At 52.2% G+C, this 24,357-nt stretch overlaps 1 protein-coding gene across 1 annotated transcript; it reads left to right on the plus strand.

Annotated features, from left to right (window-relative positions):
- The first annotated feature begins 852 nt into the window (after positions 1-852).
- On the plus strand, positions 853-24,245 carry SPOCD1 (SPOC domain containing 1). Its single transcript, XM_039232749.1, is given in 21 exon segments — positions 853-1,334; positions 1,336-1,436; positions 1,439-1,705; positions 1,708-1,818; positions 1,821-1,851; positions 1,853-1,918; positions 1,920-2,109; positions 13,140-13,181; positions 13,946-14,122; positions 14,798-14,836; positions 14,970-15,039; positions 15,295-15,385; positions 16,130-16,289; positions 16,411-16,527; positions 18,026-18,151; positions 20,387-20,519; positions 20,744-20,894; positions 21,180-21,315; positions 21,904-21,993; positions 22,277-22,463; positions 23,411-24,245. Coding segments are annotated over 21 exon segments (3,432 nt in total). The 3' UTR covers positions 24,076-24,245.
- The last annotated feature ends 112 nt before the right edge of the window (positions 24,246-24,357 follow it).

A 24,357-nucleotide genomic window follows, 5' to 3' on the forward strand; every position in this document is an offset into this window, starting at 1 on the left:
TCCTTCCATTCTGATCTCTGGATCCGGCGCCCACCTGCCCCACCCCCTCCGCCCAGGAGCCCAAGGGATTGGCACCTCCGCCGGGAAGCCCGCGGGAGGGAGAGCGCGCCCCCTGCCGGCGCCAGGACGCCAGCACGCCTGGGGTGCCGTCCTCTGGGCGTCTTCAGAGGCCCCGCCTCCGTCCCTCACCCGGGCTCCCCGCCTCACGTGACCCCAGCTGCTGGCGAGCTCGGGGGTGGAAGCCTGGGAGGGGGAGCTGGGGGAGCCCAGGTGAGAGCTGCTGGGCGCGCTGGGCGGTAGGGGACCGTCCGGGGCGGATCTGGGAGTCTGGAGGTGGTACCTCTTGGAACGGGATCGGTGTGAGGCGAGTTACTGCCACTCCCTTGCTCACTGCCTGGTGGTTTGGAGCTGGGCTTTCGGTGGGGGAGAGAAGCCCCTCTCTGCCTCTCCTGTCTGCGTGTCCTGCCCTTTGGGGAGTCGCTTAACGTCCCCGTGTCTCGGTTTCCTCAGCCGTGGCTGCCAGCACGAGATGAGATTACGCACGCAGTAGGTCATGAAGCAATGGCCCTTTTATTGCTCCATCCCCGTTGAGCAAAAGTGTGAACTCTCAGAGATGGGAAGCCCTGAAGGGTCACTGTCGCTCAACCTAGTCCGGTGGCAGGCTTCCCCTCCCCGACCTGGGGCTCCAGGCCCTGTTGGGTGCTGTCTCCCTGTGGCCCCCAGGCCTCAGGTGTGGGCAGGGCCTCAGGCCTCCACCTGGAAGGGAGGCTGTCTCCTGAATGGGCTGTGTAATGGAGTCTCCTCTCTCTTCAAGGCCTGTGTTCTGCTTGGGGCCCCAGTAGGTGGACAGACATGTCTCAGGAGGGGCTGCAGTGGGGCTCCCACACCAAGGACCTTGGCCTCAGCCCCAGTAGCTGGGGGCTTTTCTAGAAGGATGTAGAAGAAGCCAGCTCCATGTCAGGCTTGATGCCATACATGCAAGGGGTGAACCCTGGGGCCTATGCAGGGCTGGCACAGGAGAAGGCTCCCCTCAGGGAAAAGGCCCATCAAGGTGCCAGTCCCCAGGCTGGGGGTGCTCCTGGGGCCAGCCTGGAGGTGGAGGCCCGCTTGATGGTCCTGGAGCTGTGGGCCATGGGCCAAAGCCAGGATTGGGTGCCTGTCCCCGGGCTCCATGTCCAGCTGCCCGTAGTGCCTGCTCAGGGGAGGGCTTGGGCCTGCAAGAGGCTCCAGGTTTGTCTGCACGACCTCTTAGCTGAAAGCTGGCCTGGGTATCCTCGCAGCATGTCTGTGGGTCTCCCGGGGAGAGCTGCGGTTGGCAGGGAGAGGCTGGTGGGGCAGAGAGACAAGCCACCCCCCGCCAGGAGAGGCCAGAGGAGGCTGGAGTCCTCCAGGGTGTGATGAAAGAAGCCCCACCCTCAGCAAAGAGGAGCCCCCCAAAAGGAGGCCCGCTCGGAGGGTGGGGAGGGGGCTGGCGGCTTCTTGTGGTTTGGTCAGAGCCCTGGTGGGGACGACCCCCAGTGCCTGGGAGGCCCCCCCGCACCAGGTGCTGACCTGGAGTCCCCGGGAGGCCTTTGTGGTCACCTCTCTCCCAAGGGCACCGGCCCTGGGCCCGGAGATCCGGGTGGAAGTTGTGTGGGATGTGTGTCAGGGTCTGAGAAGTTTGAACACGAGCCCACTGCGGGGAATGGGGCCCAGCCAGTGAGCCCCTACTGCTCGATGGAGGAGCGCCCCTGAGGCCAGCTGCCCGGGACCCTCCACAGAGCTCTGTGCGGAGCCTGGGAGTGTCTGGAAAGGCCTTCACCGAGGGGCAGGGAGCCGAGCAGTGGGAGCTGGCTGTGATCATGGCCCTGCTCTCGCACGACCAGGAGGAGCTAGACGTCCAGGCCGAGCCGGAGCCCAGGGGCAGGCTGGGGCGAGGCCAGCACCCCCGCCAACCCCCTCGAGCCTGCAGCCAGCAAAGCTCACTCAGGCCCGTCCATGGGGCAGAGAAGATCCAAGGGTGGTAGACGGCTGAGGAGAGGCCCAGTGCCCCGTGCCCAGCACCAGGGCACAGATAACTGCAGCCAGGACCAGCCAGAGGGATCCAGCCCGGGAGGCTTCCCCAGACTGGTAAGTTGCGTCTGAGAGGTCGGGATGGAAGGGCTTGGCTAGTCTTTTTTTTTTTTTTTTTTAAATGTTTTATTTATTTCTAGGAGAGAGAGAGAGAGACAGCGTGAGCAGGGGAGGGTCAGAGAGAGAGGGAGTCACAGACTGAAACAGGCTCCAGGCTCTGAGCTGGCAGTCAGCACAGAGCCCGACGCGGGGCTCGAACCCACGAACCGCGAGATCACGACCTGAGCGAAAGTCGGACGCTTAACCAACTACGCCACCCGGGCGCCCCAGGGCTTGGCTAGTCTTAACACACCGTGCTTGGCCGTGGAGATTAATAGAGGTTAAGCTACAGAGGCTCTTAATGGACATTAACACCCATTTGATACATGAGTAAACTGAGACCCAGTATGTCAGGAAAGAGAAAATGAACTATGTCTGCTGGTGTCTTGTGAGGGTTCATTATCTCTTGGAGTTGGTGAGTCCTAGGTTCAGATTTGCCTGTCCACTTCCTAGCTGAGTGACCTTGGGATATTTTTTAACCTGAGTTTCCTCATCTGTACAAAGGGGATACTGATTGGGGCGCCTGGGTGGCTTAGTCGGTTAAGCGTCCGACTTTCGCTTAGGTCATGATCTCGCGGTTCGTGGGTTCGAGCTCCGCGTCGGGCTCTGTGCTGACTGCCAGCTCAGAGCCTGGAGGAGCCTATTTCAGTCTGTGACTCCCTCTCTCTCTGACCCTCCCGTGCTCACTCTGTCTCTCTCTCTCTCTCCTAGAAAAACAACAACAACAACAACAAAAAACAAAGGGGATATTGATTCCAATTTAAGAGAAGGTTGTGTTAAGAACTACACGAGATGATGGTGTAAAATAATGCGTCTAGCACAGCATAAGGCACGAAGTGAATTACTTAATTGATATTAAATTTGTGTTTCCTTTAGTGTTAACAATAACCCTAAAAGATAGGCATTAGCTACGTGGTTCCAGATGGGGAAACTGAGGCTCGGGGCAGTTAACAAGCTCCTCCAAGCTCACACAGCAAGAGAGTCAGTGCCCAGCCTTTCCCCTGTATTCATGACTCCTCTCTCTATTGTTCTTTAGTGATCATACTTGTTATTTTATTAATAATCGTAGCTAACATGTTTCCACCCCAAAGGCAGAAGGTGACCTGATTTTGGTGTATATTCTTTGGTGGAAGGTTTATCACATTCATTGAGTATGTATTATGTGCTATAGGTACTTTTGATTTAATATTCCCATGAAGCCCAGAGAGGTAAGGTAACTGGCCCAAGGTCACACACATGGTCATTGACGGAGCCAATGGGGTATAAACCCTGGCAATCTGTTCTGTACCACCTGTTTGTGCAGCTTCTGTGTTGGCATCAAAGTAGTCATGGTATCTGGCCTGCTTACCCCGTGCTGGCAAGCACTTTACCTTCCTAACAACCCTATGAAATAGGTGCTACTGATCTATACCCATTTTACTGATGTGGACACTGAGGCTCAGAGAGGTGACATAACTACTAGCTCAAGGCCAACCAGCAAATTAGTAGAACTGGGATAGGAACACATGAGCTGCTGTGACTTACCGGTGTTTGGTATGATAATTGCATTGGAATGCTGTGACATTGTTTTTGTAAACATCGCTCAAAAACAATTTTTAATAAAAAAAAAAAGACCAGTACGTGTTTATCATAGAAAATGAAAACAAAAAACCCCATGATGCCAAGTGTTTGGTATGTCCTTCCTCTCGTCTTTTTCCTGTGCATACGTATCTTTTCTTTATCTAGAAATGGGATCAGATGTCAGATGTATAACTCAGCTTTGTCGGTATTTTTTAAAAAGTTCACAGTTGGGCTGTCTGGTTGGCTCAGTTGGTAGAGCAGGCGACTCTTGATCTCGGGGTCGTGAGTTCAAGCTCCACGTTGGGTATAAAGCTTACTTAAAGAAATTTTTTTTCACAATTAATTTGTTAACACAGCAAGAGGAAGTCCCTTTGAATGTTTCCAGGCCCCATGGCCTGTTACCGGCTGGAGTCTCCTCCGGTCTCCCTACGATGAACATCTACATCTACATATCGTACATGTCTAAGTAATCTTATAAATGCTTTATTGTTTTGGGGTTTGTGCTTTAATTTTCAAGCATTATAGTGTTTGGAGATCTTTCCAAGTTGGTACTTATCCGTTTCCCGAATCCGTGCTTTTCCTGAGCCCTGGATCCTAGCGAGCTGCAGACTTATTTGTCACAGCCACAGGCGCTGCCAGGACCCGAGGATGGGCCGGGGCTTCCTCTTCTCATTTCCGACTGCTGTCGTGCAGTTAAGAGTACGGAGCCTGGAGGCTGACACACTGGCTTTGTCACTGTCCTAATGACCTGGGGAAGTGGCTTCACCTTTCTGAGCATTCTGTCTTCATCTGCAGAAGGGGGATGTTAAAAGTACTTACCTGAGATGGGGGAGCGAATGAAATGACACGTGTTTGGCATTCAGCACAGCGCCTCGCACAAGGTAAACACTCAAAGATGTTACCTGTCATCGACATATACGGTGCTGAGCTGGTCTAAGTAACGCCAGGGTGAACGTCCCCATGCATCTGGTTTCTCCCCATTTCAGATGATTTATTTGGGCCAGATGCCTGGAATTGGGATTCCGGGGCCTGAAGCCATTTTGAGGGAACTGCTTGAGCTCAGTGGTGGCGCCAGGTGCCCACCTGCCTTGACTGGAAGCAGCCCACAGCCGCCTCCCCCTCCAGGCCCCATCCTTGACTCAGCCGGACAGCTTCCCAAACAGCCCATTGCTATGGCAACCGGTTCCCAGCTGCAGGAGAAGAATTGAGAGGAGGCTGTGACAGGGACGGATGGGTGGCTGAGGTCAGGGCTGAGTGGGGTACGGGCAAGCGTGGGCATAGCGTCCAGTCCAGTCTGGGCCCCTTTCAGAGACCTAGCACCTTCTGGAGGTAGCCCGGCTCGTGCTGGGGACACGATTCGTCTCTGCTAACTTTAGATGGGAGATGGGAGATGTCTGTTCTCTGAATCATAGCTGCCTCCTCTATGAAACGGGGATCTGGTATGAGAGGCTGGCTGTGTTGTGTTCTTCTGGTGTGAAATACAGACTCTTGGAGGACTGTCACTGGGTGGGGCGAAATGCCCTTTTCTTCTTTTGAGTCCTGCAGTGGTCAGTGAGGCCTGGAGCTGCTTTGCGGATGGAATAGCACGTGACATGGGGAAGGAAGCTCTGCCGCCCCCCCGCCCCCATCTGCCCACCACAACCAGGGAGGCACAGAGAGCCTCTGCCTCCACCCAGGTGTCTGGGCTCAGGTGCACCGTCTGCAGCTGCCAAGTGTCAGGAGATGTGTGAGAGAGAAGCATGTCTTTCTAGCAAGTGGTAGCTTGAGAATAGCTCTTTTTATTGAGTGCTTACTGTATACCGGGAACTTCACATAATGCTGTCGTCTCATATTTAAGCCTCACAGTAGCATTAAAAGTTAGTGGTAAGGGGCACCTGGGTGGCTCAGTCGGCTGAGCATCTGACTTCGGCTCAGGTCATGATCTCACAGTTTGTGGGTTCAAGACTCCCATCAGGCTCGGTGCTGACAGCTCAGAGCCTGGAGCCTGCTTTGGAGTCTGTCTCCCTCTCTCTCTGCCCCTCCCTGGCTCACGCTCTGTATCTCTTTCACACAGAAATAAATAAACATTAAGAAAAAACAACCCAAACCAGTTTCCTTTAAAATGAATAAATAAATAGTGTTAATACTCCCCTCTGCGATTCAGAGAAGTTAAGTGACTCAGTCAAGATCACACAGCAAGTAAGGAGGCCAGTATTTGAATCCAAGCCCATGGGATTCCAGAGTCTGTGCTCTCAGCCAGGCTATGGGGTTTGGAATTTTATGGGACTTTATTATAATTTGTTTAACAAGCAGAGGGCCTCTGCCAGGGATCTCATGGTCCAGTGGGGGCCAGTAAACAGGTAACTAGAGGTAGGGACTGAGGCCCAGCAGACTTAAGATACCCAGAGGGCAATGAGTCTACCCTGGGTAAGGGTGGGTGGGAGGGATTAGGGCGGAGGAGGGGGCTGCCTGAGTTGGGTCTGGGCAAAGGAAGTAAGTGGTCAGGAGGCAGAGAAGGTAAGAAGGACGTATCAGGAAGAGAGCAGAGCATGGGCAAAGGTACAGAGGCAGGAGGCAGCTTGGAGGGTTACAGGAGTGGAGCTGTAGACGGGGTGGGGGTCTAGAGGGGAGGAGTGAGGTGGGGAGACCGGCAAGGACAACGTTGCTTGAATGGAAGCGGAGAGACTTAAGTGCGGACAAGTATCAGGAGGGGCTCTCTCAGGCCTGAGCCGAGGAATCTTAACATCAGCATTTACGCAGAAAGCGTGCTGTGTTCCTGGTACTGTTCTAAGAACCTGGAATAAGAATGGTCCTTGCATCTACCCTGTGAAGTAGATAACTGGTAGCATCCCCATTTTACTGATAAAAAAACTGAGCCACAGAGAGATGAAGTAATTTCCCCGGATTATACAGATCCTAGCTGTTGGCAGTAAGTGTCCCGTTGCATGAATATGCTGTGATTTACTTATTGACGCCATATGGACATTTGGGTTGTTTGAATTTTTTTTGGTTTTACATCTGGTGTTGCTATGATGAACAGTTCTGTATGTTTCTGGGTGCCTATGAGCAAGAGTATCTCCATGGAATATTCCTGGGAGTGGAATTGCTAGGTTATAAGGTATACACATCTTCAACTTTCCTTAAACAATGCCAGATGTTTTTAAAAGTGGCTAAAACAGTTTATACTCCTACCAGCAGTGTACACATTCCAGGAGCTCCACATCTGCACCAACACCTGCTATTGTCAGACTTCCATTTTTGCCACCGTGGGAATATGTTCTGGTGTCTCAGTGTTATTTCAATTTTTATTTTCATTTCCCTGTACTAAGGAGACTCTTTTCGTACATTTTGGCCATTCCTGTTAAGTCTTTTGCCAAAACAATTTTTGTTTTGGTTGTTTAAGTTTTCCTTTAAATATTTTTTTAAATGTTTTTAAAATACATTTTTGAGAGACAAGGAGAGAGTGAGAGAGAGAGAGAGAGCGCGCGCAAGCGCATGTGTGCACATGTGCGCACACAAGTGGGGGAGGGGCAGAGACAGAGGGAAACGCAGAATCCAAAGCAGGCTCCAGGCTCTGAGCTGTCAGCACAGAGACCTACCCAGGCAGGGCTTGAACTCACAAACTGAACTGTGAGATCGTGACCTGAGCCGAAGTTGGAAGCTTGACTGAACCACCCAGGTGCCCCTAACTTTTCCTTTTTGGTCTGTAGGAATTCTTGATACAGTTTGGATACTATCCCTTTGTCAGTTCTATGTTTTGCAAACAAATCCTCCCAAAATATTGCTCATATTTTACTTGTCTTATAGTGCCTGTTGATGAGCAGAAATTCTTAATTATTGAAAAGTGTTTTAGTTTTAGTAAAATTAACCATTTTAACCACATCTAAGTATACAGCTCGGTGGCGTTAAGTACATTCACACTGTTGTACAGCCAATACCACTGTCCATCTCCAGAACTTTTTTCATCTTTCGAAACTGAAATTCTGTATCCATTAAATAATAACTCCCCATTCCTTTCTTCCCCCAGCACCTGATAAGCACTGTTCTCCTTTCTGTCGCTATGAATTTGACTATACCTCATATAACTGGAATTGTACAATACTTGTCCTTTTGTGACTGGTTTATTTCACTTAGCATAATGTCTTCAAGCTCCCTGTTGTAGCATGTAGCAGACAAAATTCCATCCCTTCTTAAGGCTGAATAATACTCCGTTGTATTGCCTAGAGTACATTTTGTTTATCTGTTTATCTGTCAGCGGACACTTGGTTTGTTTCTACCTTACAGCTATTGTGACTAATGCTGCTAGGAACATTGGCATACAAACGCCTATTCAAGTCTGTGCTTTGTTTATTTTTTAATTTTTTTTAACGTTTATTTATTTTTGAGAGACAGAGAGAGCGTGAGCAGGGAAGGGGCAGAGAGAGAGGGAGACACAGAATCCAAAACAGGCTCCAAGCTCTGAGCTCTCAGCCTAGAGCCCGACGCAGGGCTCGAACCCACGAACCAGGAGATCATGACCTGAGCAGAAGTCAGCCGCTTAACTGACTGAGCCACCCAGGAGCCCCAAGTCTGTGCTTTCAATTCTTCTGTGTCTACTATGCTGAGAAGTGGCAGTTGAATCAAGTGGAATTGAAAAGATGGAATTGCTGGAGAAATGCTTAATTTTCTAATTTATCATTTCACTTATGTGATATATTTTAAAAAATCTTTTAGGGGTGCCTGGCTGACTCAGTTGGTGGAGTGTGTAACTCTTGATCTTGGGGGTGTAAGTTTGAGCCCCACATTGAGTGTAGAGGTTACTTAAAAATAAAATGTTAAAAAAATTAAAAAAATCTTTTCAAGAAATTCCTTTCCTATCACAAGGCGATAAAGATGTTCTTGTACATTGTGTTGTTTTGCCTTTCACACTAAATTCTGTAATGTACCTGGAATTAATCTTTGTGAATGATATGGACTATGTATTATTTTATATGGATACCCAATTATTCCAACACCATTTACTGAAATTTCAGTCCTTTCCCACTTTATGCAGTGCCAGATCTGTCACAAATCAAGTCTCTGTGTGTGGGATTGGTTTTTGGTCTCCCTGTGCTCACCTTGTTCAAAAATGTTCCCTTTGCTAAAATACAATATTAATGGGGTGCCAGGGTGGCTCAGTTGGTTAAGTGTCTGACTTCAGCTCAGGTCATGATCTCACGGTTCGTGGGTTCGAGCCCCACATCGGGCTCTGTGCTGACAGCTCAGAGCCTGGAGTCTGCTTCAGATTCTGTGCCTCTGTCTCTCTCTGCTCCTTCCCTCTCTCTCTGCTCCTTCCCTGCTTGCGCTGTCTCTCTCTCTCAGAAACAAAGAAAAAACATTAAAAAATTTAAAAAATATACAATATTAATTACAGTAGCTTATTAATAATTCTTGATATCTGGCAAGACATGTCTCCCAACTTTGTTGTTTTCAGGAGGATCTTTACTCTTTGTTTCTTTGCCCTTTCGTATCAATATTACAATATGTATCAATTTCCACACACATACAAAAACTTGTTGGGATATGGTCTGGAAATATACTGAATCTATAAATAATTTTTGAGGAGCACTAACATCTTTGCAGCATCCTTACAATATGTAAAGATGTACAGTCTTGTACAAATTGTTCAATCCATGAACATGGTATATTCCTTTATTTGACCACCTTTATTGTATTTCAATAAGGTTTTTTATTTTTTCCATAAAAAATCTTGCATATCTTTCTCAGATTTATTCTTAAATACTGTATGTATAGATAACGTTTTGTTATGGAAAACTTCAAATATATATAAAAGTACACCAAATTGTAAGAAGGGATTGGCAAATTAAGGCCCATGAGTTGGCCCCCTCACCTAGTTTTGTAAATAAACTGGAAAACAGGCACAGCTATTTGTTTACACATTATCTATGGCTAATTTTATGACCCAATGGCAGAGTCGAGGGGTTTCAATAGACACCGCATAACCAGCATCCCTAAAATATTTTCTCTCTGGTTGTCTACAGAAGAAAATTGCCAGCACCTGACATGAAATTGCTTGTACTCATCACCCAACTCTGTCAGCCATCTGTTATTTTTCCTGAAAGTTGACAATAATTCCTTACTATCACCTAATAGTCAATATCTAAATTTTCAATAGTTTGATAAAGATAATTATTTTATACTTTGTCTTTTTTTTAATTTATTTTTTTGGAATCTCTACACGCAATATGGGGCTTGACCTCATGACCCCAAGATCAAGAGTCTCATGCTTTTCCAATTGAGCTAGCCAGGCGCCCCTATACTTTGTCTTTTTAAAGACAAAGGGGCGGGGCGCCTGGGTGGCTTAGTCGGTTGAGCGTCCGACTTTCGCTTAGGTCATGATCTCGCGGTTTGTGGGTTCGAGCCCCGTTAGGTCATGATCTCGCGGTTTGTGGGTTCGAGCCCCGCGTCGGGCTCTGTGCTGACTGCCAGCTCAGAACCTGGAGCCTGTTTCAGTCTGTGACACCCTCTCTCTCTGACCCTCCCCTGCTCACGCTGTCTCTCTCTCTCTCCTAGAAATAAATAAAAATATTTAAAAAAAATAAATAAAAAAATAAAGACAAAGGGGCAGACAGAGAGGGGGACAGAGCATCTGAAGCAGGCTCTGCACTGACAGCAGAGAGCCCGATGTAGGGCCTGAACCCATGAACCAACTGTGAGATCATGACCTGAGCCAAAGCGAAGTCGGATGCATAACCGACTGAGCCACCCAGGTGCCCCTATTTTTGAAGAAGTTAGGTTGTTTGTCCTGTGGCTTACTGCATCTGCATTGTTTGGTGACAGCGATTCCTCTGTCTTCTGTATTTCCTGTGAACTGGTGGTTGAGTCTGGAGTTTTGATTGGGTTGGATTCACAATTTTTGGCCCAACTACTTTGTAGGTGGTAGTGTGTTTTTCAATCCAAAACCACATCATATCTGATTATACTACTTAGTACTTTTGGATTACATCATAAAATGGTAACTTTAAAAGTTGCAGTTTTGAACTGTGGCTGGTGGAAAAACATGCAATTGATTTTGCAGAAATCTTGCCGAACTCTTATTAATTCATATGACTTACCTATTAATTTTTTTCTTGCTTTAAAATTTTTCAGTATTTATTTATTTTTAAGACAGAGAGAGACAGAGCATGAGCGGGGGAGGGGCAGAGAGAGAGGGAGACACAGATTCCAAAGCAGGCTCCAGGCTCTGAGCTGTCAGAGCCTGAAACGGGGCTTGAACCCACAAACTGTGGATCATGACCTGAGCCGAAGTCGGATGTTTAACTGACAGAGCCACCCAAGTACCCCTAAGTTTTTGCTTTCTATGTAGACAATCATATCATCTGCAAATAATGACAGTTTTCTTCTTTCTTTGACAGTTTTTGTATACTCTCTGCCCTCTTCCTTACTGTGCTAGCTAAGACCTTGAGGGTAATGTTGAAAAGAAGATGCTAATATGGACCCTTGTGTTGTTCTGGACTTTACAGGGAATGTGGTCATCATCTCCCCAGAGATGATGTTTGCCATGTTTTTATATACATGCCCTTTATCAAATTAAGGAAGCTCTCTTCTGTTCCTTGTTTGCTCATTATTCTGAATGGATAGTACATTTGACCAAATGTGTTTTCTGCATTTTTTGAGATAATAATACGATTTTTATTCTCTAATTTATTATTGTAGTAAGCTTAATGATTTGGGCTTAATGTTTTTTAAAAATTTTCTTAAATTTATTTATTATTGAGAGACAGAGACAGAGCATGAACAGAGGAGGTGCAGAGAGAGAGAGAAGGAGACACAGAATCGGAAGCAGGCTCCAGGCTCTGAGCTGTCAGCACAGAGCCCGACGCAGAGCCCAAACCCACGAATCATGAGATCATGACCTGAGCCAAAGTCAGACGCTCACCCTACTGAGCCACCCAGACGCCCCATCTAGATACTGAGTTTTAAATTCTGACAATCATTATATTTTTATTTCCAGAAGTTGTGTTTGGTTCCCAATAAGATCTGTTATTGTTTAATATGGTTTTCCCTTTCACTCATATGTTTGGCTCCTTCTTCTATTTTGTTAAACATAGTACACATATTCTGTATTCTAGTCTGATAAATCCAGGATCTAAAGCTCTTTGCTCGGTAGATTCAGCTGCCTGTTGTCCAGCCTCATAATGCTGGTGTACAGACCCCTGAGACAAGGACCAGTCAAAAAGTTTTAAGCCAGGGAAGGCTATTCTTAAAATCTTTCCTGCTTTCCTTCCCAGATGTCCTGTTTTCTCCCCTCCCCCCACTTTTTCTCAATTTACTTTTTTGAAAGGCTGATTCATTCTCATGGTTTAAAAAAAAAAAGTGAAAAGTTTCCTTCCAGCTCCCTGTCCCTTTCCTACCGGCAGCCTCTGTTTTTAGGTTTGTTTTTAGGTTTAGGATACTTCCAGAGATATTTCATGCAGATTCAAGCAAATACAACTTTAAAAATTCTTTTTTAACGCAAATGGTAGCACACTACACATATTGTTCTAAACTCGCTTTTTTATTTAAAACTTATGTTTCTGATTATAAAAGAAATACGTGCTCATTTTGAATCACATAAATACCCAAGTGTCTACAAGCAGAAAGTGAAAGTCCCTCTAGAATTTCATTCCCCAGAGATAACCTCCATTATGCGTCTATAAATATATATTTACATAAATGGGCTTATGCAATAGATACTGCTCTGTAACCTATTTTTTTGTTCTCCAAATAATATGTCTTGACATCTTTCCGTGAATCTTCCCACGTTTGTCAGTGCTGTCCACACAGCGCAGCCATTCAGTGCCTGGGCTTGAGTGAGACAGAAGTAGGCTCTAATCCTAGTTCTGCGGCTTAGTAGCTGTGGGACTTTTCATATCCTCTCTGACCCTCAGTTTTCCTCCTCTGTAAAATGGGGATCGAAATAGTACACACCTACTGGTGTTGATCCGAGACCTTAGTAAGATTATGTGTGATGTGCTTTCTTCAGTCTCTGATGAATGGTAGTTTTTATTATGACTCGTTTTTTTTTTTTAATGTTTATTTTTGAGAGAGAGAGAGAGAGAGAGAGCTCGCCAGGGGAGGAGCAGAGAGAGGGGGGGTCAGAGGGACCAAAGCAGCTTGAACTCAAACCGTGAGATCATGATTTGAGCTGAAGTCAGATGCTTAACCGACTGAGACACCCAGGCGCCCATGACTCCCTCTTTTTAATGGCCGCTTAGAATCCATAGTATGCTCTATCACGGTCTATTAACCATTTCCCCTTTTGATGGACATTGCTGGGTACTCATTGGGGGTTTTGCTTGTTTGTTTTTTGCTAATCCAGTGAACACTGAACATCTTTCACACCTTTTGTGTGTGTGTCTTCTTGTGAATTACCTACAGTGGGGTCACTGGTCCTCTGAATCCTAATCTCTGCATCTTTTCTCTCCAAGGAGGAAATGAAAATGCCCCATGGGGTGAAGCATGTGTGTTATGTAGGTTTTTGCATTTTATTACCACTCTTCTTCCTCTCCTCGCATCTGGTGGGGTGGGAGGGGTCCTCCACAGTAGAGGCAGTCCCAGCCCCCCTGGCCTGCTCTTCTCCAGAGCACAGTAGTGCTCCCCATTCCCTGTGATGCTGAACCCCAGACATCCAGTATCCCCCACACTTCGGAACCTGGCCATTCGTGATAATTCATTCAGAGATTAGATTTCAGCCGCATCTACTTTTACAGTAGTTCTCCGTGGTTTGCAATAAGTTAAAAGAATCTAACCTACTTGTAATGGGATAAAGGCCTAAAGTAAGAAAGAAAAGGGGGGAAAAAGGAGAAATTTTGGTATGACAGCCTCTCATTCTACCAATCCTGGAAAGGTAGAGCTGCTGGACCCAAAGTTAATGCTGAGCTTCCTGGCAGCCAAAGTAAAAAGGGGAACAAGATAGATTCTATAGCTCATAAGAAGCCCAAAATCCATTTTGCACCTTGAGATACTCATAAAGGGCTGGAGCTGAGAGGGGAAGGTGAGACGATAGAATGAAGACAGACTCTTCTCCTGGGACAGAGGCCGTGCAGTCAGCAAAACATTTCTTGAATGCTACTTTAGGCCTTTTCTAGGCATTGGGACCAGGACATACATAGTCTCTGTCCTCATGTTCTCCTATGGCGCAGTGGGGGAGAGTGACATTAAAGAATTGCAGGTGAAGTGGGTGCTCCAAAGGGCCTGCACTGCTCAGCTCTCAAGTGCTTTTCTTCCCCGGCAGCTTGGTTCCGGGGTGCTGATCCGCCTCCTGGGGGCCATCAGCTGTGGTCAGGCAGGGGGGCCACAGCACCCCAAGCTGGAGGCTCTGGAGAACATGATGGAGGTCAGTGTGGTCTCACCTGTCCCAAGGTCCAGAAGGAAGGAAAGGCCTGTGGCTCATGGCCCCACTGGATGCCAGGTACGGAACAGGTTCTTTTCTTTTTTTTTTAAGTTTATTTTTGAGAGAGATAGAGACAGAATGCGAGTGGGTTGCAGGCAGAGAGCGAAGGAGACACAGAATCTGAAACAAGCTCCAGGCTCCAAGCTGTCAGCACAGAGCCCGACGTGGGGCTCGAACCTACAAACCGCGAGATCATGACCTGAGCTGACGTCGGATGCTTAACTGACTGAGCCAGTTGGGCGCCCCAGAACAGGGTCTTTGCATAGGCAATGTTACCTAAACCCTGCCGAGGGAGACACTTGCATACCTGCTTCACGGAGATGGCCCTGCCTCCCACACAGGTGATGTGACTTGCTCCGGGGCACACAGAACATACTAGCCAGAGACAGGTGTGAGCCCCACTTGGCTGGCTGGGGGGGAGGTGCGCTGTCTGCTCTTTCTCCTGCGCCACTGAGTTCAGGAGTGTGACTAGAGCAAGGCAGGGGCTGAGCCTCCAGGGCATTTTGGAGAGGGGACAGTCGCTGACCTTTGTTCCTGGCCAACCAGCGGATCTTGCCATCCTAAGGTCTTCTAGCCCCCTCAGGAAAGACAGCATGGGCTTCTGGTGGCCTCTGACCTCTTCTGCCATCTGAGGAGTCACTCCTTTCCCCTCAGGGGATTCCCCCCCTTCTCCATGTCCTCTTTCTCTTGCAGGAGGGGGCTCCTGTCCCCTGTGCCAAATGGCCGGGGTGAGTGCTCCTTCCCCTGCCCACGGGGAGCACAGGTCAGGGAGAAGGTGGGGAGGCGGTTGGGGGAGCAGTGGCCCCTGGTGCCCGGAGGCTGCTCCCAGAGTGTGGCCTCAGGTCCTCTTCTGTGTCCCCTCCAGGGCGTCCCAGGGGAGCCTCAAGTGGAGGAGCCCGGGGAACAAGGGGAACAAGACCCGGGAGAGGACTCAGGTGAGGGGCCTCAGCAGCTGCCCGTCTTGCAGGGACTGCTGGGAAGTGGGCGGGGCCCCAGCCCCTGCTAGGACTCTTCCCTCACACCCCTGCCCCTCCTCCCATCAACCTGAGTCCTTTGCCAGAGGGGTGGAGGCTGCTGGCTGCCTGGGATAGGATCCGAGACATCTCAGGTCCCTGAGACTGAGGGTCATCTCGCCCCCTCCCCTTGCTCCTCGGCATCCCACGGGAGTTCGTGACTCTCTTTCCCCACAGCTCAGCTTCAGCCCCAACAGGAGAAGCTATCTCCGGATATCGGGGTACGGAGCACTGTGGTGCATGCCATGCAGGAGGTGCTGTGGAATCGGTAAGGCCTCGCTCCCCACTCCCCTGACTTCCACGACATCGTCACAGCTGTCCTCACCTCCCAGGGCCATGCCATGTTCCCCCGGCTTCTAAATATCCGACTAACCCCCTGTTGTAGCAGTGAGGTCACCTGCCGGTGCAGCGAGCCGGCGGAGAGCTGATGCTTGAACCTGAGTCTCTCTGGCTTCAAGGTCATGCTCTCCCATAAAACCACGGCTGCTGCTCACGTCCTTGTGGGTGTCACCCACAGCGAATGCTTCCAGATACAGTGAGCCTGTGTTGGGAGCATCTCAGAGATCTGAGTCCAGAGCTCTCATTTACAGTGGCGAGACCAAGGCTCAGAGAGGGTAGAACTTTGCCAAGGCCATACAGCAAGTCCGTGGTGGAGTCGATGTTCTGTTCAGGCCCAGGGCTCTGTCCCCTGCCTGACGGATGCTTTACCCTTCCCCCCAGGCTTCCTCCATCCCAGTTGCACTGGGCCAACGATGGAGATTGGGCTGAGCAGTCAGATCTTGCTTTGCCACTGGTCATGTGGCCTTGGGCAAGCCACATATGTTCTCTGAGCTTCACTCACCCCATCTGTAAATGGAGAACGATAGTATTGCTTCCTCGCGGGGTGGGGGTGAGAATAAACGTGTGCACATGGGGAAATGACCAGAATGGAAAGTGCAGTTGGTCCAGACCCTCTGCTCCATCCTCTCCTCACGGGCTCAGAGCCGTGGTCTCCGCCCTTGGCCTCCCGCAGCCTGCAGGAGCTCCCAGACCTGGCGCTGAGTGAGGAGGCGGTGGAGGGCATCGCTGCCGGCATCGAGACAGCCCTCTTCGACCTGACCCAAGCCACCAACTGCCGCTACAAGACCAAGTACCGGAGCCTGCTGTTCAACCTGCGTGACCCCCGCAATCCGGTGCGCTGCGCTTCGGGCTAGGCCACGCCCTCCCTCGGAGGCTTGAAGCCCCCTTGGCAGGATGTTGGGGTGGGGGGGCTTCCGGAGCAGTGTGGTGCAGCTCCCACGCCTGTCCCTGCAGGACCTGTTTCTCAAAGTGGTTCAGGGAGATGTCACCCCCCACGGCCTGGTGCGGATGAGCTCAACCCAACTGGCCCCCCAAGAGCTGGCCCGCTGGCGGGACCAGGAGGAGAAAAGGGTGAGCTGTTGGGTGAAGGCAGGATAGGTGATGTGGGAGGGACATGGTGAGATATGGAGGGCACGAGACAGAGAGAAACAGAAAGGAGGAAGTGGAAAGCAGGCAGCAGGGAGAGTCAGAGAGACTCTCTCCACCAAAAACAAAACAAAACAAAAAACCAAGGAAAAGAGGCAGAAACGGAAAGGGGTTGGGGATGGAAAGCTTGGTAAGGTGATACCCTGAGAGGTGTCATCTTCTGCTTGCTTTTCTGTGGAGCTGGGGGCAGGGGTGGGGGTACTGGGGATGATGGTCCGAAGTCTGGAGTCCAGGATTGTCATCCGCCATAGATGGGGGTAGACCCTCTGGGCTTCCTCTGTTTCCATCTCAGCCTCAGAAGCCCCAGAAAAGGCTGGAAGTCTTCCTGGTGCCCCAGGCTGGGTGAGGGACCCCACAGCCCTCGCGCTTCACAGTCATGTCCCCGTACACCCTGTGTCCGTGTGTCTCTTCCTTCCTGGGGACTGCTCAGGGACAGGGAAGGTGTGGGCACTGAGTTGGCTTTGGGGGATGCTTGCCCAATGCTTGCTGGTGGCCCGTGAGAGAGAGGGAGCTGATCTAGGGAGTAGGCCAGTGGGGTGGAGTGGGGTACTGAGGCCCCTGTTCTGGAAGACACTGGGCTGATTAGATTCACCTAGAATCCACTGGGTGACTCTGTCCACTATAGGCTGAGCTTCTGTGCAGGAGCCGGGGGGGGGGGGGGGACCAGGAGCACGAACAGCTACATACCTCATAGGGGGGAGTCCAAAACAAAAGCGTGTGCCTTTTGCTCAACGACTATGAAGAATTTCAAGATGGCGGCCGCACGACATATGGGGCCCCACTGATGTGCAGTGCCCTCTGCAACAGCATGGAGCCCTCGCCCATGAAGCCAGCCCTGCCAGGGAGGATGGGACGTCCTCCAGGCCTCCAGGACACATTTCAGAGAGGATGACACTGATCAGCAATAAGAATGACAGGCAGCATTTACTGTGAGCCCGGCTCCAGCCGAGCGTTCTACATACAGTTTAACTTAATGCTCTTAATTCAATTCCTAGAAAACAGAGAAATGGAGGCTCAGAGCAGTGAAGTGCTTGCCCAAGGCCGCGCTACCTTGAGGGTTTCTAGTAACGACCCAGCTGGCGCCCCAGAGCCTGCACTCTTTGGACTGCACTAAACTCTTCCCGGGACAGAGGCTGGGGTCCAGTGGGAGGCAGCATGGACTTATGCAAGGGGGCGAAGTTCGGGAAGGCTTGCTGGAGGAGGCAGGGCTTGAGCTTGGAGGGTGGATGAGTGGAATACGGGAGCAGTAGGGCTGAGGGCAGAGGGCCCGTTAGGGAAGGGAGACGGTGGAAGCAGAAACGTGAAGGCAGAGGAAGAGGAACCACAGGAGAGGGGCCACATGGGAGGAATGTGAACACCTGGGCTGTTGGTGGCCCGAGACCCCCCTGACCTGGCTGCGTTTGGGTGGCTTGGCCCCTGCCAGGGCCTGGAGATCATTGAGCAACAGCAGAAGGAGCCGTGCAGCCTCCCGGCCTTCAAACTGACCCACAAGGGTGAAGTCGAGATCGTGCGGGACGTGGACCAGACGCTGACCCTAGAAGATCTGATGGTAAGTGACAGATGTGGTGCTGATGGGGCTCATGGCCAGGGTCCCGCGGCTCACCTCAGCGGCTGGGGGGCCTTGAGCAAGTCACCTGACTACTGTGAGGCCCAGGGTCTGCTGTGAACGAGGCGATGATGGTTGCCGCAGCCCCGCGGGGGCGGACCTGTCTGTGCCTTCTCGGCGCCGATCCCCTCCTTCTGGCCTAACGCAGGTGGTGGTAGGTCTTACCCTGCAGCTTCCCCCAGCCTCAGCCTTTCCCACCAGATCCCTGGTTGGGAAGCAGGAGGGCCACACTGAGGCGGTGACGGTTTTTGGATGTGAGGAACAGAGCCCTACTCTCTGGTGGCGTGGTGGGGCTTAGAGGTGCTCTGGGCCGGCAGAGACCCCGCCTGGAGCCCCTCTTGTCACCGGGGATCTGCTCCGTCCTCAGGTCCCTCCTGCTCCTTCCTCCCCATTGTCCCCCATCTTACATGTGGCCTGACATGGTGGCTCAGCAGCCCTCAAATCAATGAGCTCATCAGCTCAGCCCCCCGCAGACAACTGGAAGTCCCCCTTGGCTTAGTTCAGCCACTCTCGGGAGACCTCTGTGCTCTGCCTGGGTGTCCAGTGGGTCAGAGGTTCACCCGACTCTAATCAGCTACATGTCCAGGATGGACACTGCGGGCCCCTAGAGCCACGTTCACTGGGGAAATGGCAGTGAACATGACAGATGAAAATTCCTGCTCCCCCACACTCTGCACACAGTAACCAGGACAGCCTCCAGAACGGCAGCCTGTGCAGGAAGTAGCCTGTGTCCCCTGAACAAACTGAACACAAGCATAGAGGGAGGAACTAGAAGACCCAGAAAGAAGTCCTCACTGGGGAGAGAAGGGCAGAGTAGGGGAGGGGAGAATAGCACATAATCACATCTTACTCCTTATCGGGCGCCTGCTAAGTGGCCATTTTACACACAGCCTCATTCAGACCTCACAGTGACCCACAGGGTAGATGATTCCAGCTTCCTGGATAAGGAACCTGAAGCCCTTTGCCCAAGGTCACTTAGTTGGTCATGGGATTGCTTAGTTGGTCATGGGGGAGCTGTGATTTGAAGCTGACTCCAAAGCCTGTGCCTTGGTGCTACTCTTGAGGCAAGAAGAGAGTTTAAAAATCTTTAAAAATCTTCCTAAAGAAATGTTGCTGTGTGTTTTTTAATTTTTTTAATGTTTATTCATTTTTTGAGAGGCAGAGTGAGTGGGGGAGGGACAGAGAGAGAGAGAGAGAGAGAGAGAGAATCCGAAACAGGGTCCAGGCTCTGAGCCATCAGCACAGAGCCTGACGTGGGGCTCGAACCCACAAACCGTGAGATCATGACCTGAGCTGAAGTTGGCCACTTAACCAACTGGGCCACCCACGTGCCCCAACGCAATGGTTATTATTTTTTTAAAGCTATTTCCATTATGAGGGACAAAGGTGATTTAGCAGTGGGCATTGAAAGTCTTTAAAATGTTCATTCTCCCTGATTCTGACCCCTGCTTCTAAGACCTTGTCCTAAGGACATAGTTGAAAGTTTAGGAAAATACTTTCTGCCTGAGGATGTCCTCAGTACTCTTTGCAGTGGTGAAGATCTGGGGACGACCCCACCATCCACTGTGCACGACAGTCCACGGTGTGTAGGGTCCCTGTGTCTACGGCCGGCATCTCCGTTATAATTCATGGACACGGTGAGAATGTAGGGTGAATAGTTGATCCCAGCCATTTTAGTCAAAGAACCCCCAAAGCCCTGTGTATAGAAAAGCTGTTCCAAAGAGGGGCGCCTGGGTGGCTTAGTCGGTTAAGCCTCCGACTTTCGCTTAGGTCATGATCTCGCAGTTTGTGGGTTTGAGCCCCGCGTCGGGCTCTGTGCTGACTGCCAGCTCAGAGCCTGGAGCCTGTTTCAAAGTCTGTATCTCCCTCTCTCTCTGACCCTCCCCTGTTCACGCTGTCTCTCTCTATCCTAGAAATAAATAAAAATATTAAAAAAAAAAAAAAAGAAAAATTGTTCCAAAGAATACCCAGGATACCAGCTACTGTCTCTGACTAGTGGGACAAGAGGTGATTTGGGGGTAATTTCAAATTTTCTTTAACAAGTTCATAGCACCTTTGTAACAAAAGAACGTATTATTTGGAAAAATGAAACCATATCCTTGGGGCTCCCTGGTCATAGAGGCTGGCTTCCCTAGTGCCTTCCCAGCCCACCCCTCTCTCTCCTCCTGTGCCTCCTAGGGACCCATGGTGTCCGTAGATGGTAGCCCACTGGCCCTGCCTGCGACATCAGAGGACACCACGAAGCAGCGAGAGGACACCACGGAGCAGCACGAGCACCATTTCTTGGACCCCAGCTGCCACATCTGCATGGGTGGGGGGTGGGGGGCACAGGACGGGTGCAGGGGTGGAGGGCAGGCTGGGGCTGAGCGTGGGCTCAGCAGGAACAGGACCTTGTGGCCTGGGGAGAAGGCGGAGGCGGGGCGGGGGGCATATCTGTGTCCCAGGTCACATCGAAAAGAACCTGGTTCGAAAGCCCTCGGCTGGCTTCCTGTAGCCGCCGCCTCCGGCTTCAGCTTCCGCCCCTGCTTTCTGTAGACTGGAAGCCCTCGTGTGAGCTGCCAGGCTCCTCCAAAGCCACTAGGAGGACAGGGGACAGTGTCCTCCAGAGAGCCCCGAGCCCAACCCTCGTGTCCTTGCCAGCGATGCCCCAAACCAGGGAGAAGCCTCCCACGCAGCTCCAGGACAGGTGTGGGGCTGGGAGACGGTCAGCCGGGGGGAGGCCACCTGCTTGGGAGGCAGACACAGCATGGACTTTTCTTTCTGTAACGACCTTGGGCAAATCCTGCTTCTGCCGTGGGGCTCAGTTTCCTCCTCCGCACAGTGGAATCAGTCATTGCCGTCTGCTGGTTCCCCCTCACAAGGCCATGTGTTCACTGGGAACACAGGACCTTCTCTGAAAAGTAGGGAGACGCTGAGGGATGTCCTGATAACCTGCTCTGCCTGTCCCCGTCTCTCCGTCCTCTCTCTCTAGGCCCCAGATGCCTGCTGGGCCCACAAAGGCTCTGCCCAGCCCCCCGCCCTGGGAGGGAGCACTGGACATGTTCTCCATCAAGCGGTTCAGGGCCAAGGCCCAGCTGGTTTCTGGAAACAGCCGTCGGCTCCTTACGGTACTCCAGTCCTGCTTGCCAGGGTCTCCCTCACACCCTGGCCAGCCCGGTCAGCTACCCACACCCCCTTGCATTCATTCATTCATTCATTCATTCACTCCCTCATTCTAAAACAAGGCATTGGGACCCTCTCTGTGCCTGGCCCTGTGCAAGGCCTGGGGCAGATGAGATGCCAGCCCCACTCCTGCAGACACACACATGGGTCAAGGACTCCATGTAACCCAAGGCATAATGCAAGAGGGCCCTGGGAGAAGAGTTGGTCTGGTGCCTCCCTGATCCAGGGGAGGGTTTTACGAGTGGTTGTTGAGTGACTGAATGATCAGTTGAACCACTAAATGTGGGTGGGAGGTTCAAGGAGGGAGGAAGGGGCTCCTGGGGAGCTCTAGGAGCCTGGCGGGCTGGGCTGGAGGCTTCCAGGGGCAGTCGGGGCTTCCTGGGCAGCCACTGACCTTCTCGGGGTCCCGTTATACTGCCCGTCCGTCCTCTTTCCTGAAGGCTGTGGCTTCGCGGTGGCTGGTGTTGAGTGTGCCCAAAGTGGGTGGGAAGCTGGGGGGTGGGGGGCTGACTGGCCATCCTACCTGCCCCCAGGCCCTGCCCGAGGTGATCCGTTCGGCAGGCTGCATCCCCTCCAATACTGTCTGGGAGCTTTTGGCCAGCATCTGCCCAGCGGAGGCCAAGGTAACTGCCGTCCTGGGCCGCCCCCTCCCTCTAGCCCAGGACCCCTGGCCCTGTGCTCCCTCTGTCTCCTCCTCTGGAGCAGGGGCCCGGCTCAGGGCGTCTGGGTCTCGTCCCCACTATAACTGTAGAGGCTCTGTGACCCTGGGCACGTCTCTCTGGCTCCTCCTCTGGGGAGTGGGGACACATCCTCAGGGGGGTCTCAGGGGCTTGGATGAGACCAGGGGTGTTCTCAGGGCGGGAAGGAGGGCTGCCCTCAGGGCCGCCCTCCTTCCTGCATCTGTAGGACATCTGCGTGGTCAGGCTGTGCCCGCACGGGGCCCGGGACACCCAGAACTGCCGCCTGCTCTACTCCTACCTCAACAATAAGCAGCGCCACGGCCTGGCGGCCGTGCAACACGTGGGCGTGGTCTTGCTGCCCCTGCCCGCCTTCCAGCCCCTGCCCACCAGACTGCGCCCTCTGGGAGGCCCCGGTGAGCGCTCCGACGCCCCTGCGGGGCCCTGCCTCCCCTCACCTGGGACCAGACGGGACACTGTTGACAGTCACCCCCGTGGCCACGGAGGCAGGCCACATCTCAGAAGGGAACCCCTGGGACGGACACGCGGGGCAACAAGAATAGGCATACGTTGCTTACTGTGTGCCCGGCGGTCTCCTAAAGCTGTACTTACACTAAATCATTTAGTTCTCACGGGAACCCCATCAGAATGGTACCGTCAGTCTGTGATTTCACAGATTAGGAAACTGAGGTAGGGAGAAAGCAAGTGACCTGTCCAGAGTCACACAGCCTGTCAGGAACAGAGCCGGGCTTCACACCCACGCAGCCTGGCTGCGGAACCTGGGCTCCTGGCCTCCCCCCCCCCCCCACACTGCCCCTTCGACGAGGTGACCTGAACAGACACTCACGGGACAGCCACATTTAGGCAGACACAGCAGGACAGAGGCAGGACCCACAGACAGGCGACTGAAAGCATCACCTAAGGCAGGACAGGAAGGAAGGATGTTTTCACCACCACTATCCCCGGCCAAGGTTGGCCTTGGTGCCCAGGAGGGTCTCTCTGGGGCGTGGCTCCAGGAAAGCACCTGGGGTGGGGGAGGGGGCTCAACGGGCACGCTGTCCCCAGCCTTTCTGGGCTGCCTGTCCTGGGGACAGTGTGGTAGTCCGAGTCCGTACAGTCTTGAGGTCAAACCACTGAGTGCCCCACCCTCAGGCAGGTGAGCCCCTTCCGGTGCTGAAAGTGACGCTCCCGAGACACGCGTAGCCTCCTCCGTACTGTGCGCAGCCTCTCACGGAGATGGACCCCCATCTCTGGGCTGGAAAGCTCTTCTTGGGGCCTGACTGTCGACCTCCTGCTGCAGCTTCTAGGCACAGTGTGTTCTCTCCCCCCAGGCCTCTGGTCTCTCGGCTTCCTCTTTCCCCAGGCCTGGAAGCCACTCACTCAAGCCTGGTGCTGGCTGTGCTGCTCCCCAAGGCAGGGCTCCCAGATACAGCAGAGTCCAGACCTCTGTGGGGGAAGGTTCAGAAGATGGTCTCCTTCAACAGAAAAGTGGAGATGAGATGCTACCAGCCAGAGCGCAGGAGTCCCGACGCGGCCCCGAAGGAGTCCCCTCCCCCACGGGGCACGCTGCAGCAGAGCCAGGGCAAGAGCAGCCTGGCTCCAAGGGGAATCTGTGCTTGGCGGAGGCCACCCAGAGGCAGGGGGAGACTGCGGGGGGAGCCTGAGACCTGGCAGAGTGCAGGGCGCGGGCAGTGGGCCCCCAAGCCAGGCCAGTGCCAATCCGGGCATCCCTATTCAGCAGTACCATCTGGCCACGGCTGGCACCTCCATAGGGCCTCCTGTCCCCACCAGGCCCTGCTCCAGCATCTTGAATCCCTGGTGTCCATGAGCCACCAGCTCCAAGCCTCACTGAGGTCCCCAGGCCAGGAGACGCTTCCCTCAGCTCCTGCCCCGTCTCCTGCTGCCCCGGGAATTCTTGGCCTACTGTGTCGGCTGCCTACAGCCATAGAGACCCCTAGCCCAGCTCCTGACTCTTCGGGTACCCCAGATGGAGCTGGCTCTGAGTGTTCCTTCCCCGGAGAGACCTGACCCCCGTTACCCACCGGAAGAGAGCCTTTGATTCCTTCCCCAGGGCTGAATCCTGAGCTGTTCCCGGGAGAGAGGGGCAGAGGAAGGGGAGGGTGGGCTATTTTGAGTTTCCTCTTCTGCAGTCTGCTTGGTGTTGGTTTTTGGTTCAATAAAGAGTTTGGCAAAGGTGAGATTGCATCTGCTGGCTGGTCGGGAGGGACTCTGGGGCCCGGCCAGGTGTGGGTCGGGGTAGGTGTGTCTGAGTTTCTGGACACGGATGTAGCAGAGCTAACGTGCCAGGGA

Source organism: Hyaena hyaena, unplaced genomic scaffold, assembly GCF_003009895.1.
Source record: "Hyaena hyaena isolate Hyena2069 unplaced genomic scaffold, ASM300989v1 scaffold_3, whole genome shotgun sequence".
Classification (NCBI taxonomy): Eukaryota; Metazoa; Chordata; class Mammalia; order Carnivora; family Hyaenidae; genus Hyaena; species Hyaena hyaena.